This window comes from Salvelinus fontinalis, chromosome 4, assembly GCF_029448725.1.
Source record: "Salvelinus fontinalis isolate EN_2023a chromosome 4, ASM2944872v1, whole genome shotgun sequence".
Classification (NCBI taxonomy): domain Eukaryota; kingdom Metazoa; phylum Chordata; class Actinopteri; order Salmoniformes; family Salmonidae; genus Salvelinus; species Salvelinus fontinalis.
In genome coordinates this window covers 69667432-69686582 of record NC_074668.1, presented here as the reverse complement: position 1 = coordinate 69686582, position 19151 = coordinate 69667432, and the positions used below count along the sequence as shown (strand labels likewise).

General features: G+C 44.2%; 1 protein-coding gene across 28 annotated transcripts in view; it reads left to right on the top strand.

The window, feature by feature from the left end:
* Positions 1 to 19151, top strand: part of LOC129852718 (CUGBP Elav-like family member 4) — a 189368-nt gene that overhangs the window by 5602 nt on the left and 164615 nt on the right. For all 28 annotated transcript variants that reach the window (XR_008759039.1, XM_055918371.1, XM_055918365.1 and 25 more), the window contains exon 2: positions 18299 to 18381. Coding sequence is in view for 27 of the 28 variants with exons in the window: in XM_055918371.1 (XP_055774346.1) it covers positions 18299 to 18381 (83 nt within the window). In the remaining variant the exon portion in view is untranslated. The remainder of the gene's footprint in view (positions 1 to 18298; positions 18382 to 19151) is intronic.

Genomic DNA, 19151 nt, shown 5'->3' with positions numbered 1-19151 from the left:
GCGCTCTGACGGCTCTGGCTGCTCATGGCTCTCTGACGGCTCTGGCTGCTCATGGCTCACTGACGGCTCTGGCTGCTCATGGCTCTCTGACGGCTCTGGCTGCTCATGGCTCTTTGACGGCTCTGGCTGCTCATGGCTCGCTGGCGGCTCTGGCTGCTCATGGCTCGCTGGCGGCTCTGGCAGATCCTGTCTGGTTGGCGGCTCTGGCAGATCCTGTCTGGTTGGCGGCTCTGGCAGATCCTGTCTGGTTGGCGGCTCTGGCAGATCCTGTCTGGTTGGCGGCTCTGGCAGATCCTGTCTGGTTGGCGGCTCTGGCAGATCCTGTCTGGCTGACGGCTCTAGCGGCTCCTGTCTGGCTGACGGCTCTAGCGGCTCCTGTCTGGCGGATGGCTCTGTAGGCTCATGGCAGACGGGCGGCTTTGCAGGCTCATGGCAGACGGGCGGCTTTGCAGGCTCATGGCAGACGGATGGCTCAGACGGCGCTGGGGAGACGGATGGCTCAGATGGCGCTGGAGAGACGGATGGCTCAGATGGCGCTGGGGAGACGGATGGCTCAGATGGCGCTGGGGAGACGGATGGCTCAGATGGCGCTGAGGAGACAGATAGCTCTGTAGGGAGGAGAAGGAGAGACAGCCTGGTGCGTGGTCTAGGCACCGGCTGCGCTGGAGAGGAGGAAACAGCAGGAGAGAGAACCCGGAGAGACAGCCTGGTACGGGGGGCTGCCACCGGAGGACTGGTACATGGAGGTGGCACCGGATATACCGGACCGTGAAGGAGGACACGTGCTCTTGAGCACCGAGCCTCCCCAACCCTACCAGGTTGAATGAACCCCGTAGCCCTGCCAGTGCGGCGAGGTGGAATAGCCCGCACTGGGCTATGCAGGCGAACCGGGGACACCACCTGTAAGGCTGGTGCCATGTACACCGGCCCGAGGAGACGTACTGGAGACCAGCTACGTTGGGCCGGCTTCATGGCACCCGGCTCGATGCCCAACCTAGCCCTCCCAGTGCGGCAAGGTGGAATAGCCCGCACTGGGCTAAGCACGCGTACTGGGGACACCGTGCGCTTTACCGCATAACACGGTGTCTTACCAGTACGACGCCTTCTACCTCCACGGTAAGCACGGGGAGTTGGCTCGGGTATCCTACCCGGCTTTGCCACACTCCTCGTGTGCCCCCCCCCAAGAAATTTTTGGGTCTTACTCACGGGCTCCCAACCGCGTCGTCGCGCTGCCTCCTCATACCAGCGCTCCTGGGCTGTGGCTGCCCTCTTCTCCTCCTTAGGACGGCGATATTCCCCTGGTTGAGCCCAAGGTCCTCTACCGTCCAATATCTCCTCCCAAGTCCAGAAATCCTTATTGCTCCGTCGAGCATTCCCATACCGCTTGGTCTCTGTATTTTGGTGGGTGATTCTGTTAGAACTGTCGCTCTCCTCATCCTCAGATGAGGTGAGGAGAGAAGGATCTTCTGACCAAAATGCGGAGTCTGGGAAATATGCCATCTTTATTATAAATTACAATGATGCAGATGGCAACACGAAAACTAAACAAAACACTTTCAAACTACAAAATAACAAAACGACGTAGAACGAAAACCTGAACATAAACTTACATAACTGGAACGTAAACTCACGAACAGGCAACAGACGACATCGAAACAAAACGAACAGCCAAACAGCTCCATATGTGAAAAACATCGATAACGACACGAAGACATCACAAGAGACAATCACCCACAAACACACAGTGATAATGCCCTACCTAAATATGACTCTTGATTAGAGGAAAATGCAAACCACCTGCCTCTAATCAAGAGCCATACCAGGCAAACCGAAACCAACATAGAAACAGATAACATAGACTGCCCACCCTAACACATGCCCTGACCATAAACACATAAAAAACAACATAAAACAGGTCAGGACTGTTACAGTGATTAGTGCCTTTTGAGGTCGGTTCGGTTTTGGTTAGATTATTAAACAATAATCATGGTTTTCGATTTCAGTTTAGACAATTAGTTAAAACATTAAATGCAATATACATGATGTGGGTTAAATTTTGTAACAACACACAATACAACAATGAACTAAAGTGCCATGATGGTAGTTACTGCCCATTTCCGCTTATTGCTTATTAACCATTGTTTATTCATATTACTTTACTTTAATAAAATATTTAAGTTGTCTATATAACATTTGTTTTATTTGAATTTCCAAGTCATCTCTTCTCTATAGAGCTGCTGCCTATGCTGCAAAATCACTATTTTAGTAGTTCTTCAAAGTAAATAATGCATAGTTTTACTGCTGAATACCAACTATCAATCACATAGATGATGTATTTTCAGGTAGAGATACCTTGCGAAGCAACTGCTCTCTATCCTCTCAATTGTGCATTCTTCTGTCTCTTCTCTCCCTCTCCCTCTCCAACTCCCTCTCCCTCTCCGTGTCTGCTCCAAACAGACCGGACAAGTAGGCGTGCAATGGATTATGGTCATTGTAGTTAATTACCACGTTTTCTGCACTAAACTAGGTAGAATATTGGCCTGTTGGAAACTACAGCTCCCTACTACATCACACAGTTTGGGCTTGATCTGAATTGTCTGGGCATTGAGCTCACAGAAAAAAACTGAACGAAACGGAATTCAAATAATTGAACTGATGTCGGTCAATTAGTTGTTTAAATATTGAAAAATAACCGACATTTGAGTTAATCGCTCAGCACTGCCTGCTAAATGTTGTTTTCAATAAAACGTCACAATACGGTGTAGAGAGTTCGATTTGACTGCTAGGGGTCAAGGAGACCCCCAACTCCGCTAAAACCATTGACAACTGTATGCCGTTTTCAAGGGATTGTTAAATAAATGTTATAACTATTTGGTTTTAATATCATCACCTCTTGAAGAGTATAGTCAGAACGACACATTTCCAATTATTCCACACTTAACTCTATCACCAGAGTTATACAGCAAGTAACTGCATGCTTTTCATGCTCAGTAAACATCAATTGATTATGTAATTTCAGATACGTGAGGGTAGACTATCCATTTGGCATGTAGCTAGCTAGCTAGCTAAGCAAACAAACATTGTGTCATCAGAGATTATGCTTTTGGAAAGAGCTTGACATTGGCAAGTCCTCGTCCTGGTAAAGTTGTCAGTCGGACTACTGTCATTACCACGATAGATGGCAAGCACATCAAACAATATTTGGATATACAGCCATATAGTTTATACCCTGAAAGTTAACTTATTAACTGGCCATATTAACGTGATCTGTTATTAACCTGCTAGCCAATTTGACATGGTCCATCAATCAATGTAGCCTATCATGTCTGTCAGCAGCAATCGCGATTAAACAGGCTTGAAAACAATGTTGAAACGGGGATGTTAGCCAACTTCACGAGGTAGGCCTACATTGGTTGGAGAAAAAAGTACATTAGATCTACTTACCACTATGTTTAGCCAACTGTACAAAGTTTCTACCAGTAGCTTGCAAAGTAAACATTATCAGCTATTAGTACATCGGCAAATGCAGCCTTCTGCTGCTTGACAGGGAGAGCCCACGAAAAGCATGCTGTATAACTCTGATGATAGAGCTAAATGTGCACAATTGTGTTGCATGGAATAATCGGAAATGTGTAGTTCGGACTATGCTCACAATATATGCTCACAGTTCACATTTATTTAACAATCCCTTGAAAACGGCTGTAAGAGCCGACGCTGGAGATGAGAAGCAGGTACGGAGAGTGAATGTTTAATCTTGCACAGACATGGACCAGCGTCAGAACTGGGAAATACAAAGACATATGACAAATAATGCTGAAGTGGGGAACAAACAGATATAGGGAAGGAAATAGCACAAGTGATTGAGTCCAGGTGAGTACAATGAATCGCTGATACCTGTGACGAGGGAAGCAGGTGTGCGTAATGATGGTAGCAGGAGTGCGTAATGCAGGGCAGCCAGGGAGGGAGAGCGGGAGCAGGCGTGACAGTACCCACCCCTCTAGGGGTGTCACCCTTCATCCCACCTGGTCTAGCCTGGCGGGCCGGCCGAGGCATGGGTGCTGGACCAGCCGGCTGGGGCGTAGAAGCCCGACGAACCGGCAGAAGCGTAGGAGCCTGGCGAACCGGCTGAGGCGTAAAACCCTGATGATCCAGCGGAGGCCTGACATGGGATGGCCGAGCCAACCCGGGGCAAGGAGACCTCTCGAGCCAGCTAGGGCGTGGAAGCCCGATGAGCAGGCTGAGGAAACCCCGGTTCCCTTGGCTGCAGCCCCCGGACACGACGTCATCACCAACCGAAACGCCAGCACTCCCCGATGCTTCATTTGATGGCTTCAGCATTCTGTAAGAACTGACGCTGGAGATGAGAAGCAGGTGCGGAGAGTGAACATTTCATTTACACAGACACGGAACATGACAGGAACAGTGTCAGAGCTGGGTAGTACAGAGACATACGACAATCAATGCAGAGGCGCGGAACAGAGCTGGGGAACAGACAGATATAGGTGAGAAAATACAAAGGGGATTGAGTCCAGGTGAGTCCAATGAATCACTGATGTGCGTGACGAGGGAAGCAGGGTTGCATAATGATGGTGGCAGGAGTGCGTAATGCCGGGCTGCCTGGTGCCCTCGAGCGCCCGGGAGGGAGAGCGGAAGCAGGCGTGATAACAGCACATGGTTGTCAATCATTTTCGTGGAGCTGCGGGTCTCCTTGCACCCCAGCATGCAAATTGAACGCTCTGCACCTTATTGGGACATTTTATTGATAAAGACCTATTAAAATAAGAGCAAACAAGTATCCTATTCTTATGTCTCTGTCATATTCAACTAAATGTGTGTTGCATTAAAATAGGCCACAGGCTATATTGAACCATAACCCTGTCACATAACCTAGACTTAGCAAGTATAGTAGCTATTTTAGCAGGCCAATACCATTGTAGAAGTCTACCAACAATGGCTGTGCATAGGCCTTCAGCACATTTTGTTTCAGCAACGTGACATCCCCTCCCTCAGACCAAGAGACATGTCATTGAAATGCCTCAGGTGGTTAAGGAGTGTGTCATCACAGTCTAGACTTAATGATTATTTCATTATTCAACTAATGGATCATCTTCTGCTACACCATTCATACTCAGAGTGATATAACACAGGGTTGCACCATCATTTTGGATCTATTAAAATTTCATGATTCGGGGGGGTATAATGTTGTTACTCATGATTTGGGGGGGTATAATGTTGTTACTCATGATTTGGGGGGGGGGGGGTATAATGTTGTTAATCATGATTCGGGGGGTATAATGTTGTTACTCATGATTTGGGGGGGTATAATGTTGCTACTCATGATTCTGGGGGGTATAATGTTGTTACTCATGATTTGGGGGGGGGGGGTATACTGTTGTTACTCATGATTTGGGGGGGTATAATGTTGTTACTCATGATTTGGGGGGTTATAATGTTGTTACTCATGATTCGGGGGGGTATAATGTTGTTACTCATGATTTGGGGGGGGGGGTATAATGTTGTTACTCATGATTTGGGGGGGTATAATGTTGTTACTCATGATTCGGGGGGGTATAATGTTGTTACTCATGTTTTTTTGGGGGGGGGTATAATGTTGTTACTCATGATTTGGGGGGGTATAATGTTGTTACTCATGATTTATGCATGTGGATTGCGGTATCTCAACCTGAACAGTTCTGTGTGTCATGAATACTGACTCTGGGCTTTTTGAATTTCTCTAGTGCCTAATGTGAATTTCTTTTGAATTCCTCAAGGTCCATTTAGGTGTATATGCATTTCCCAAATGTTAATGGGGTGAAAACATCTGCACATTTCATTTAAATGTTTGACTGTAGATTCATTTTTGTGACAATAGCTTATATCTCCCACTTCTGGTCGACACTGCGATTTGTTAAGGGGATTTGATGGTGATTCGATGTTTGGTCATGGGGTGAATCCTGTGGATGCTATAGGGAGTAGGGACTGGACAGTGTAGGGACTGGACAGTGTAGTCTATGGGGACTGGACAGTGTAGTCTATGGGGACTGGACAGTGTAGTCTATGGGGACTGGACAGTGTAGTCTATGGGGACTGGACAGTGTAGGGACTGGACAGTGTAGTCTATGGGGACTGGACAGTGTAGGGACTGGACAGTGTAGTCTATGGGGACTGGACAGTGTAGGGACTGGACTGGACAGTGTTATAATCTCCACCCGGCACAGCCAGAAGAGGACTGGCCACCCCTCATAGCCTAGTTCCTCTCTAGGTTTCTTCCTAGGTTTTGGCCTTTCTAGGGAGTTTTTCCTAGCCACCGTGCTTCTACACCTGCATTCTAGCTGTTTGGGGTTTTAGGCTGGGTCTCTGTACAGCACTTCGAGATATTAGCTGATGTACGAAGGGCTATATAAAATAAACTTGATTGATTGATTGATAGTCTATGGGGACTGGACAGTGTAGGGACTGGACAGTGTAGTCTATGGGGACTGGACAGTGTAGGGACTGGACAGTGTCGTCTATGCAGTGTTTGACACTATTGGATGGGACACAGGTAGTGTAATGGAGTGGCAGTGCCATTGTCCAGGTCGAGCTACTCGATCTGCCTTCGCATCAATCATTCCCTATGAGCCCCACATTATCATAATGGTTAGTGTCAGTCTGGGAACATATCCATTGTTCAGACATGCTGGATATGGGTGGGGGGCAAATCTTCTGCTTGAGTAGCGTTATCTATCACTCTCTCCTTCCTTCTCCAGCAGCTCAGAGAGGTGGATGGCACTCTGTGGAGCCCCACCACACACATCTAGGGAGATGAGATGCTAAGAGTAATTTAGGTTTGTCATTCGTTCTCCCCTCTCCAACAGGCAGGCCGAGTGTATAATTGGCTACAAATGCCTTTCACAATTTCACTTTAAAATCCACAAAAGCATTTAAATGTCAAAGCAAGAGGGAGAGAAGGACTATAACTCTTAAACAATCTTTCAACTTGCCAAAAGCCTCATCATTACAAATGTGAATCAAAGAGCTAGAACAGCAAACCATCCTAACAGTCTTTTAATAACTGTGTCTGTAATCCACTGCTCTTTCAGGAACATGTCTGTGCTTTAAGATGTGGCCATTATTTTAGAGTGTAGTGCACTGCTGTGAGATGTGCAGTCTCATGGTCAGGCAGCTGGTTCCACCTTTACATGAATCACACAGTGACGGAGCAGGTGGGTGACAGTGATTGGCAGGTACTCAGTTGAATGACAGGTGTAGGCCAGTCCACAGATGACCTCTCTGATCATTAGATAGGGAGTGTGTGAGGGAAACAGGGCCCTGTTTTACTGCATGAAAATAGATAGATACCCACACACAGTTGAATGCTGCCAAAGTTCTATTGGGCAACGTTTCGAGCCGAAATTCTTTGTTACCCTGGACCAAACATGGCTGTGTGCAGTGATGTAGTTGCTGTTTCTGCTTCTCACCGTCTCACTGCCTATAAAAGACAGACACCCCACAGTTGCTGGGTTCAGTTGACTATTTTAATTTAGAGAATTGAAGCACTTATGCTGAGGCAGGCAAGTTTATCTTTCAGGAAATGAGTTTGTAATAGTTTTCAGAAGAACATTGCTGCATCAGACTTCTAAGAAAGAAGCACTCCAAGAATAGCAATTTTCAGCAATTTTCATTGAACATGACACCAATGTTAATGAATGAATTGCAATTTGTTTTGTTGTTATGTCAATTACAGATACAGATACCTGATGCAAGTAAACACAATTTACTGTAATTAAAAAATGCCTTAATGACAGCAATGTTTTTGTACTGTAATTAACATTTACAAGTTAACAGTAGAAACATTAGAAATAAAAGCCTATTTCTTATTACAACATCTGTATTTTTCATTTATTGACTCCTATTCCTTTTTTTGGGATCAACATTTTATTTATTTTCAAAGGAAAACAGACAATAACAAAAAGCAGCAGGAATGGTTATATAATTACAGTAGAATAGACCACATAGCCTATACACACATATATCGGCCACCCAACTGCATCAACCCACCATCCAACCCCTCCTGGCGACCACCCCAACCCACCCAACCTGATCTCCATGAAATTAAAAACAAAATCAAGCAATTGTGATAAAATCAGCGGGGTACACTTTTGCACATGAGACAGAAAATTAACGAGTAACAGGCAATCTGTTGGGAAATATACACACTATAGTAGTTTGATGGTTTCAGCTGCAGATAACCAGCTGTCAATTGTTGCTTGGCTAGCCCCATGGATCCTAGCAGTGGATAGTTCTAAATAAATGATATCTAGAAAAGGGCAGATCCAATGGGACATAGCCAAAGAATGTGGAGGTTGCCATCTTAGTGCCAATATCTTTTTAGCTGCTGTCAAACCTGACAACATGATATGTCTTTGCTGTAATGACATGATAAGTGGTGAATTATCATTAAGTGATAACAGTTTGGGGGAACAAGGTATAGTGATACCAAGTACGCCAGATAAGACAGAGGATACCTCTTTCCAAAATGTATCCACAACCTTGCCACTCTCAGTACATATGCATAAAGGAGCCCAAGCAGCGGAGGCTGTTGAGGGGAGGACGGCTCATAATAATGGCTGGAACGGAACGAATGGAATGGCATCAAACCATGTGTTTGATGTATTTGATACCATTTCACTGATTCCACTCCAGCCATTACCACAAGCCCATCCTCCCCAATTAAGGAGCCACCAACCGCCTGTGAGCCCAAGGCACCTTGGTTACATAGATCACACAGAGGAGAGGTTATGATTTTCATTAAATTACGTTTTCTAGGTGGACGGTAAACCCTGTGTACGAAATTAAAGTATCCCCTCTTGATTGGGATTCTTAGATGAACCCACTATGTCCTCCCATGCAGTATCCCAACAAATAGGATAATCGAAAGTAGATAGTTCTCTTATCCATTGATTCTTAACTGGTACTGATTTGTAAGCTGCAACTAACATAACCGTATACGGATCAAACCCTTTGAGTTACCATGTCTATGTAATATTCTATGTAGTTCATGTTGTGGGGGGGATGAGCCCAAAGGGACACCATATGCCCGCATTGCTGATCTTAAACATAGATAAAATAAAGAAGAGGTACCAGGTATTTGAAATATAGCCCTAAGATCATCAAAGGCTTGCAAACCTTCATCTCTAAATAGATCATCCAAATATGAACACCCCTATCCTCCTATAGGGGTGAATGATAAGGGGATACTGCCAGAAAGAAGGGAATGACTGTGGAAATTTGGTGACAGCATGCCACTTCTGTATTGTTTTAGAATTCCTTTTATACTAAGCACAATGTTGTGAGTAAGAAGGAAATTAGTGGTCCAAAATGTAACTTAGCTTGTTTCAATGGTACTGCAGAATAGACAAGATCCTGAAGTCTGGGAAGTAAAGCCAAATTCTCCTCTATAGTCTCCATGACACTAAAGTATTTGAATCAAACCATGCTGAAAGGGGGCATAGCACAAAAGACAAAAAGTAAAACTTAAACTTCTATTCTACTGAGCCATTTACTTTATGTTCAGTTTCTTATCTTTTATTATTTCATATTGTTGTTGCATTGTCGAGAAGGAACCTTCCAGTAAGCATTTAGTTGGACGATGTGTACCATGCGTTTCCCGTACATACGACTAATAAAACTTGAAACTAAAGTTAGGCAGAGAAAGCTCCCTTGTCACGATGCATAGTGCACAGTTTAATTCGAGGTCACTTATCTTTCCATATAAATTTAGAGACTAGAGACAAGATATTGTCCAAGTATTTCTTTGGTGGAGCTAGTGTAATCATTGCAGAGAAAAAGTTCATTTGGGGAGGAATATTCATCTTAATGATGGATGTTTTAGCTTGTAGAGAGTTGGGAAGCTGTAAACATTTAGAAAGGTATGCTTCTACTCACATATATTTGGAAATTATTTAATGCCATGTTTTGAGGAAAATATCTATACAGTATACCCAGATATTTAAGCATCATCTGTCAGAGCAGCTTACCGACCATTGCACCTGTACACAGCCCATCAGTAAATAGCCCACCCAACTACCTCATCCCCATATTGTTATTTATTTTTTGCTCCTTTGCACCCCAGTATCTCTAGTTGCACATTCATCTTCTGCACATCTATCACTCCAGTGTTTAATTGCTAAATTGTAATTATTTCGCAACTATGGCCTGTTTATTGCCTTACCTCCCTAATCTTACTACATTTGCAAACACTGTATATAGACTTTTCTATTGTGTTATTGACTGTACGTTTGTTTATCCCATGTGTAATTCTGCAACGTTTGTGTCACACTGCTTTGCTTTATCTTGGCCAGGTCGCAGTTGTCAATGAGAACTTGTTCTCAACTGGCCTACCTGGTTAAATAAAGGTGAAATACATTTTTTTATTTAAAGCTCTTTACCAATGGCATGTGTTTGGGTACCATTGACAGAGTGAGTCCTAAGCTTAATGACATCATAGCTGATTTTGTCCAATTAATTTTGTACCCTGAGAGGGTGCTAAAATCATCAAATGTAGAGAGTATGTGGTAATTATGAGACAGCATTATCAGTGTACAGAAGTATGCCATCCCTATGTAAGGAAGGGTGCTGTCTGATTTTCTGTGTTAGCAGTTCGATGGAAAGGGAGAAGAGCAAAGGCGAGATTGGGCATCCTTGGCGACAGCTTCTGGATACGGGGATTGCCCCCTGTGGCCACCACGGCGGAAAGATTTGCATATAAAACTTGAATCATGCTCATAAACTTGGTTCCTAAATTATATCGCTCTAATACCGACCATAGAAAATCCCACTCTGACCTATCAAACGCCTTCTCAGCGTCCAAGGAGAGAACGGTACATGGAGATCTAATGTCATTAGTGGCATGAACCTATCCCAAATGGGAACTACAAATGTGGCTCATGTGCACAGTGCAATAGCACTATAAAAACGTCTTTCTTCAGACACCCACATACAGGTCAAAGATCCCTGTTAGGGGTATCATGTCATGCAAGACCAAGGGAGTAATCTATCTCATCACCTGTTCATGTGGAAAAGCCTACGTAGGACAAACGAAAAGACAATTAAAACAACGCATAGCTGAACACTGCAGCTCAGTCAGGTGTAAGAACATTGACTATCGAGTAGCAGCTCACTTTGTTGAAGCTAACCATCCCATCTCCTCCCTCAAATACACAGGCATTGAGCATGTTGTTCTACCAAGGAGAGGAGGTAACATCGAGATCCTACTACTACAAAAGGGAGGCTTACTGGATATCCTATCTAAAAACATTGACCCCTAGTGGTCTGAATATTGACTTTGATCTCAGGCCCTTCTTATGAACAAAATTGAACAATTATTTTTTACAGCTTATTAGCGTACACCTAATATGTTCTCGCTGTTGATAATGTTTATTATATATTAAGTTTGAACCAAAATATTACATGTAACAAAAATGAAATGAAATACGAAATTATTATGTGAAATTGAATGAAACAATAATGTATGTTGATGCTAATATGATGTACAATATTCCATTATGTTTCTTTATGAGAACAATAGCGTAATATATTTAATATGCCATATACTATTTTTTAACAGTTTCACTAATTAATTTGAATTAACTTAATAATTTTGACACACCCCTCACTATTGTCATTGGTTACACTAATTGCACTGTGTGTCTACATAACCTGGTTCAAGTATTCATGACATTACCCCGAGGAAGGCACAGTGATGCCGAAACGTTGGTAAATACCCATTAAATTGCTGGGAGATTATACATGGAGTGTGCGACTTTCTTTATTTTGATAGTTTATTCGCCGTTAGTCAGCACCTCCACACAAACTGTTATTCTGGGTGTGCACTAGCTCCTATTTTTTTTATTAGTGGCAAGAACAACATGTAATAAACGACACACGTTACCTAAGGCTAGTCGAGTTTTAATGAACCCTGTCTGATCGTGATGCACTAGTGTAGTCACATAGGATTCTAAACGGGCTGAGAGAACATTAGCATACAATTTAACTTCCGAGCACAACAACGACAAAGGTCGATAGTTACCCATTAGAGTGTGATCTTTATTGGGCTTCGGAAGTACCGCAATCATTGCAGAGTTTACGCCATTGTGAAAAGATCCCTTGTCAACAGAAGTCAGAATCAAATCATGTAAAAATAGGCCTAATTTATCCCAAAAGGCAAGGTAGAATTCTGGGATTTACCTTTTTTTATATTTGTTAGTGCCTATTTAAGTTCATCCAATGAAATGGCTTCCCCAAGGGATTGTGATTCTTCGTTGGAAAGGTAAGGAATATCTGCTCTTAGTGCCAACACCGCTCAAAGTAATATCAGATTAATAGAGCATAGAGCCCTCAAACTCAACTCTGGACCTCGAAGCCAGTTACACTACGTTGTTTCATTGTTCCCCTCTAATCAGGGACTGATTCAGACATTGGACACCAGGTGGGTGCAATTAATTATCAGGTAGAACAGAAAACCAGCAGGCTCTGGACCTCATAGGGTAAGAGCTGAATACTCCTGGCATAGAGTATTCAGCTAAAAAGAACAAATCTGCATTGATTTCCAAAGGATTAGTTAACAAGCCATTCTGTGCTTTCATAGCTGTAATATTAGAGTATTTCTCAGTGCCTCTGAGTCTCATTGCTAAAAGATGACTTGGTTTAGCCCCATTAAAATAATAGTTATGTCTGATTGGATGAATTAAGAATTCTGCCCTGTGTCTGAGCAAAGAATTACATTCTAATTTAACTGCATCTATTCTTTTCTTTTTGCCAACAGAGTAAGAGTTTTGTTCTTATTCCAGATTAGCCAAACATGTTTCTAGTTTGTTAATTGTTCTCATTCAGGTTTTATTAAGGTGAGACACAAATGACACTGACAAGTTCCTGATAAATCCCTTTATAGACTTCCATAGGATATGGGCATCTTCAACAGACCCATCATTCTGTGTTAGATAAACATCTAGTTATTTTTCAAATAGTAACGCTATATTGAAGCACCAGGTGGATCAGGAATCGTTCGTTGGACTATTACGAAGCTATGATCAGAAAGTGGACATGACCATATCGTTGCATTGTGAGTATCTGAGTATGCAGTGCGGGAAACTAGAATATAATCTATTCTGGAGTAGGATTTACACTACATGGCAAAAGGTATGTGGACACCTGCTCATCGAACATCTAATTCCAAAATCATGGTCATTAATATGGAGTCGGTCCCCCCTTTTCTGCTGTAACAGCCTCCACTCTTTTGTGAAGGCTTTCCAATAGATGTTGGAACATTGCTGTGGGGACTTGCTTCTATTCATCCACTAGAGCATTAGTGAGGTAGGGCACTGATGTTGGGCGATTAGGCCTGGCTCGCAGTCGGTGCTCCAATTCATCCCAAAAGTGTTCAATGGTGTTGAGTTCAGGGCTCTGTGCAGGCCAGTCAAGTTCTTCCACACCGATCTTGACAAACCATTTCTGTATGGACCTCGCTTTGTGCACGGGGGCATTGTCATGCTGAAATAGGAAAGGGCCTTCCTCAAACTGTTGCCACAAAGTTGGAAACACAGACTTCCAGTGTAAAGATTTCCCTTCACTGTAACTAAGGGGCCTAGCCCAAACCATGTAAAGCATCCCCAGACCATTATTCCTCCTCCACCAAACTTTACAGCAGGCACTATGCATTCGGGCAGGTAGCATTCTCCTGGCATCTGCCAAATCGAGATTCGTTCGTCGGACTGCCAGATGGTGAAGCGTGATTCATCACTCCAGAGAGCGCGTTTCCACTGCTCCAGAGGCTTGTGTGCAGCTGCTCGGTCATGGCAACCCATTTCATGTAGCTCTCAAAGAACAGTTCTTGTGCTGACCTAGCTTCCAGAGGCAGTTTGGAACTCGGTTGTGAGTGTTGCAACCGAGGAAAGACAATTTTTACGCGCTACGTGCCTCAGCACTCAGCGATCTAGTTCTGTGAGCTTGTGTGGCCTACCACATCATGGCTGAGTTGTTGTTGCTTCTAGACATTTCCACTTCACAGTAACAGCACTTACAGTTGACCAGGGCAGCTCTAACAGGGCAAAACATTGATGAATTGACTTGTTGGAAAGGTGGCATCCTATGACGGTGCCGCGTTGAAAGTCACTGAGCTCGTCAGTATTCTACTGCCAATGTTTGTCTATGGAGGTTGCATGGCTCAATTTATACACCTGTCAGCAACGGGTGTGGCGGAAATGGTGTCCACATACTTTTAGTGTATGTCTAGCAGAATAGAAACTAAATTATCTAGACGTAGAATTGACCAAATCTAAATACATTGGTGAGATTAAAATCCTTGACCAAGTTGTTAAATGCCACTGACGCAGGTGCGGGAGCTGTTTGAGATTCATGGCCAGAGCGGTCCAAAGCGGATAAAACAGCTTTCATATCCGCACCTACGATAGGAGGAAAATCAATGACATTTGCCAGTAACTCCGTTAGATTCTCATAAAATGTAGGATCATACTGGGATGGAGCAATTTTCCTACCTGAGATTACATTTTTGATATACACTGACTTTACAAAACAATTAGAAACACCTGCTCTTTACATGAGAAAGACTGACCAGGTGAATCCAGGTGAAAGCTATGAGCCCTTATCTGATCACCCCACTTCAATCAGGGTAGATGAAGGGGAGGAGACAGGTTAAAGAAGTATTTTTAAGCCTTGCGACAATTGAGACATGGATTGTATATGTGTGCCATTCAGAGTGTGAATGGGCAAGACAAAAGATTCTAAGTGCCTTTGAACGGGATATAGTAGTAAGTGGCAGGCGCACCGGTTTGTGTTTGTGAAGAACTGCAACGCTGCTGGGTTTTTCACGCTCAACAGTTTCCAGTGTGTATCAAGGATGGTCCACCACCCAAAGGACATTCAGCAAAATTGACACAACTGTGGGACGCATTGGAGTCAACATGGGCCAGCATCCCTGTGGAACGCTTTCGACACCTTGTAGAGTCAATGTTCCAACTCATTGAGGCTGTTCTGAAGAAATGGAGTGTAACTCAATTTTGTACATTCATTTCGTACGCCCAGGCTATGATATCCTACCGTCAGCGCCATATTTTTCCAGAACAGTCACTGATAAACTGTCTCATAACAACAAGGGAGCCACAGTTTTGGAATCTACAGAGGATGACGCTACAACATAATAATGACTGTTTGCAAATATTTGGGCATATCATTATTTTAAGTGGGACTCTTGAATAAATATAACATCAATGTTATGTCTACGAAAGTAAACAAAGCAAGCGCCTTCTTCCTAGTGCCTTCAGAATGCGGTCTCGGTCAGGGAATCGGAGCACCTGGAAAATCAAGGTTCGGAATCTGGCTGAGTTGTCAATGTGCCGGCTTATACAATGAGCTCTCATCACTTCGATTTCGGTTCCAGCTAGATCTGGAAACCACTCTGGAAGTGATCTATTGATGAAATAAAGTGTTCTAGGCCTCAGTATTTTCATTCATATGGGCTATTCTCACGTTGTCTCTACTTTGCATGTCCTCGTAGCGAGTCAAACCGGTCCATTCTGATTTGACCCTGAGTTGACATCTCCTCACATTTTTTTATTTTATTTATTTAACCTTTATTTAACTAGGCAAGTCAGTTAAGAACAAATTCTTATATATACAATGACGGCCTACCCCGGACGACGCTGGGCCAATTGTGCGTCGCCCTATGGGACTCCCAATCACGGCCAGATGTGATGCAGCCTGGATACATTTGTCAACTCTATCGCCAAGCTTTGTGCACTCAGCTCGAAGTCTTTTAAGATCCGTAACGCACTTGGAAACGTCATCCTGAATAAAATCCAACTCTGCTTGTACTCCAGTGAACTCAGAGGCGATGAACTCTCATTGTTTTGCCATAGCTTCATCTAGCATGGTGGCTAGCGCTTTGCTGTCAGGAGATGAGGTCGTTGATTTAGCTCGTAAAGCGTGGTGTTCCATAGCGAGTAAGTTACTAAATACTGTTAAACAGGTTAGCTGTTAATACATCCATGGAAATGGTTCAGACGTGCTCATGGGTAAAACCTAAAAAATGAGGATGCAAGGGAAGGAGCTCCTATTCCAATACACTTTTCTCGGCTTAAATGTTAATTCCGCTTTAATGCAATTCATTGAACTTTTGTTCCTTTCAGAAATGATTGTGCAGCAGCAAATTTGAAATAGATTACCAAAGTATTATTTTCACTCCACTTAACCTTCTCATCAGTGGAATCAGCCTACCACTGCTTTCAGCCATCGCTAACAAGCAAGCCTCAGAATCAATCATTCTATAACCATTGCATCATCCTCCACTTCCTGCATCCCCATCTGGCTCATCTGCTGTCTCCTACCCTCAGCCTCACTCAGTAATTGTAATCCTTTTTCATGTTCACCACCAAGTTGAAATGTGTCTGTCTGTTACAGATTGTGCTCCTGTATCACAGTCCCCTGGGTCCAAGTTGTCCCCTGAGCCAGCAATTGAGTCTTTCATGAAGTCTTCCAATTCCCCTTGGCCAAGAGAGACTTATTGGGACCTACCATAAGTAGCCATGTAGCTGGCCTGGCCTGAATATTAACAGTGAGCCACTATGTAAGGCTGAGTCTCCCCCTACTTAGGCCTTGTCTCCTGTCTTGCATGACTAGGTTCACTCCCAAGATGAAGCAAATCAATTTAAAGTCTGACATGAACTCTGATAAAGTGCCACAGTCTCATCAGTTTATGCATTGAGCTGTTGTACATTTCCAAACCCTTAAATCATGTGATGAAAAAAAAACATCTCCTAGAACCATAAACATCCATCCCCAAACTGACGATGACCTGACTGAGTGCTCAGGTGGATGATGAGAAGGGCCAGGCTAGACCAGACTAGACCAGTCCCAGTGGTTCTATCTCATTAGCCTGCTGTGTGTTATGCCTGCTAGGAGGTCCAGTCCCATCTCCTCAGTTCTTTTTTGTATTTTTTTTTATTTTACCCCCTTTTTCTCCCCAATTTCGTGGTTGTTAGTAGTTAATTGTTAGTAGTTACTGTCTTGTCTCATCGCTACAACTCCCGGGAGAAACGAAGGTCAAGAGCCATGCGTCCTCCGAAACACAAGCCAACCAAGCCGCACTGCTTCTTAATACAGCTAGCATCCAACCTGGAAGCCAGCCGCACCAATGTGTCGGAGGAAACACCGTACACCTAGCGACCTGGTCAGCGTGCACTGCGCCCGGCCCGCTACAGGAGTCGCTAGTGCGCGATAAGACAAGGATATCCCTACCGGCCAACCCTCCCTAACCCAGACGACGCTTGGCCAATTGTGCGTCGCCCCATGGACCTCCCGGTCGCGGCTGACTGCGACAGAGCCTGGGCTCGAACCCAGAGTCTCTGACCACTGCGCCACCCGGGAGGCCCTCAGCTGAGATTTTTAATGTCACACAGGACGAGGAGCTAATTCCTTCCAGGCTCTCAAAGCGTTCTTTTTTTGCGGGTTTGCTGTGTGGCATGCTGTTTCATCAGTGTCGTTTAGCTGATTTCTCCTCTTGAGTAACTTCCTGGTTGTGGAGGTGGATGAAGGTTGTAGTGAAAGGGAGCTCTCTTGGCGAGGAGCCAGAGAGCAGGGCTCTGTTTCAGGGGTGATGGGTGCTGTGTGTGTCCTGTGTGTGTGCTTGTGTGTGTGTTTGTGCGAGCATGCGTTTGAGTGTGTATATGTGTGTGTGTGTGCGCCCCTCTTCTCCCATGGGGCGTCTTGGCAGCAGGTGTGACATGCCGTAATGGGAAATTATGCTGCACGGTGCAAAAACTCTTCGGAAAGGGGTCACCCACTGTCAACTCGACCAAGTGCGTAACAGAACAACTACTCAGGCTTTAATGAAAGCTGTCACATTTTGTTAGTGCAGAAGTTATTAATGGACATTCATATATTGTTTTTGGGGTTTCCAACTTTGAGAGGAGTCTCCTGAGATGTGAGGGGTCAGTGTTTGGGGCTCATCACCATAGGGTTTTAATTATTGTAACGCTAGGAAATGCATGCCAGGCACATTTAGTGCTCTTTCTTCAACAATCATGAACGTGATCGTTCATCAAGTGGTAATATACAGATCTAGGAACAATGCTATGGACGTTTCCCTTAGCTCTTCAAAGACTGGGGTTGAATTTGACATCAACATTTATTTGCGCTTTGCAGTATACCAGTAGCAGCCTACAGTGCAGTGCTCCAGTCATTTGTCGTGTAATAATCAACCCTGTGTGTCTCTCCTTTCTCATCTGTGTTGCCCTCTCTGCAGGATGTGCCTTTTTAACATACTGCGCCAGAGAGTCAGCACTGAAGGCCCAGAGCGCCCTCCATGAACAGAAGACTCTGCCAGGGGTAAGTGCCCCTGATCTGCCCTCTGTCAGAGGCTAGGGCCCCCGGGTCCAGGGCCTGGCATGGGACATGTCTGCATTAATGTTACTACTCTTAACACAACCACATCACATAGACACTCACACATACTGAACTGAAGTCAGCCATACTTCAGTTATTCCGCCTTGCGCAAACGTGTTATGTTCACAATATTTATATGTTTTGATAAGACAGGCTTGATGGTCCATCCTGTCCTTTTTCCGTCCTCTCGTCTTCTCTCAAAATGTTTACACACACAGACACACGCACACACACGCACATGCGTGTTGCGCACGTGCACACACACACACATTCCTAATTGCCTCAGGAAATCCACTCTCATTATCACATATAATCAAACAATAAATACCCACAATAATTTTTACCACAAGTACGCCCATCTGGAGTTTTAATTTTAGAAACTGTTTTAAATTCTGTTTCGGTTGGTTGATATGTTTTGCATGAAAAGAATGTCCTCCTACTGTACCATGACAAACCCACAGTGTTATACCATAAGCCCATCCAGTACCTACAGTATGCTGGAAATGTTCCTGATCCTATGTCTATATACAGTACAGTATGTACATAGGGATGTATAGTTCTAGACATAATATCCTGGGAATCAGAGGTTTGATTGAATCCAGCCTTTGGCCCCTGCAGAGGAGAGGGCCTCCTGCTATGTCTCCAGATCCCCTCCCTCTTCTCCCTGGTTAGAGCCTCTGGGCATCCATCCTGGTCCCTAGGGAGGGAGGCAG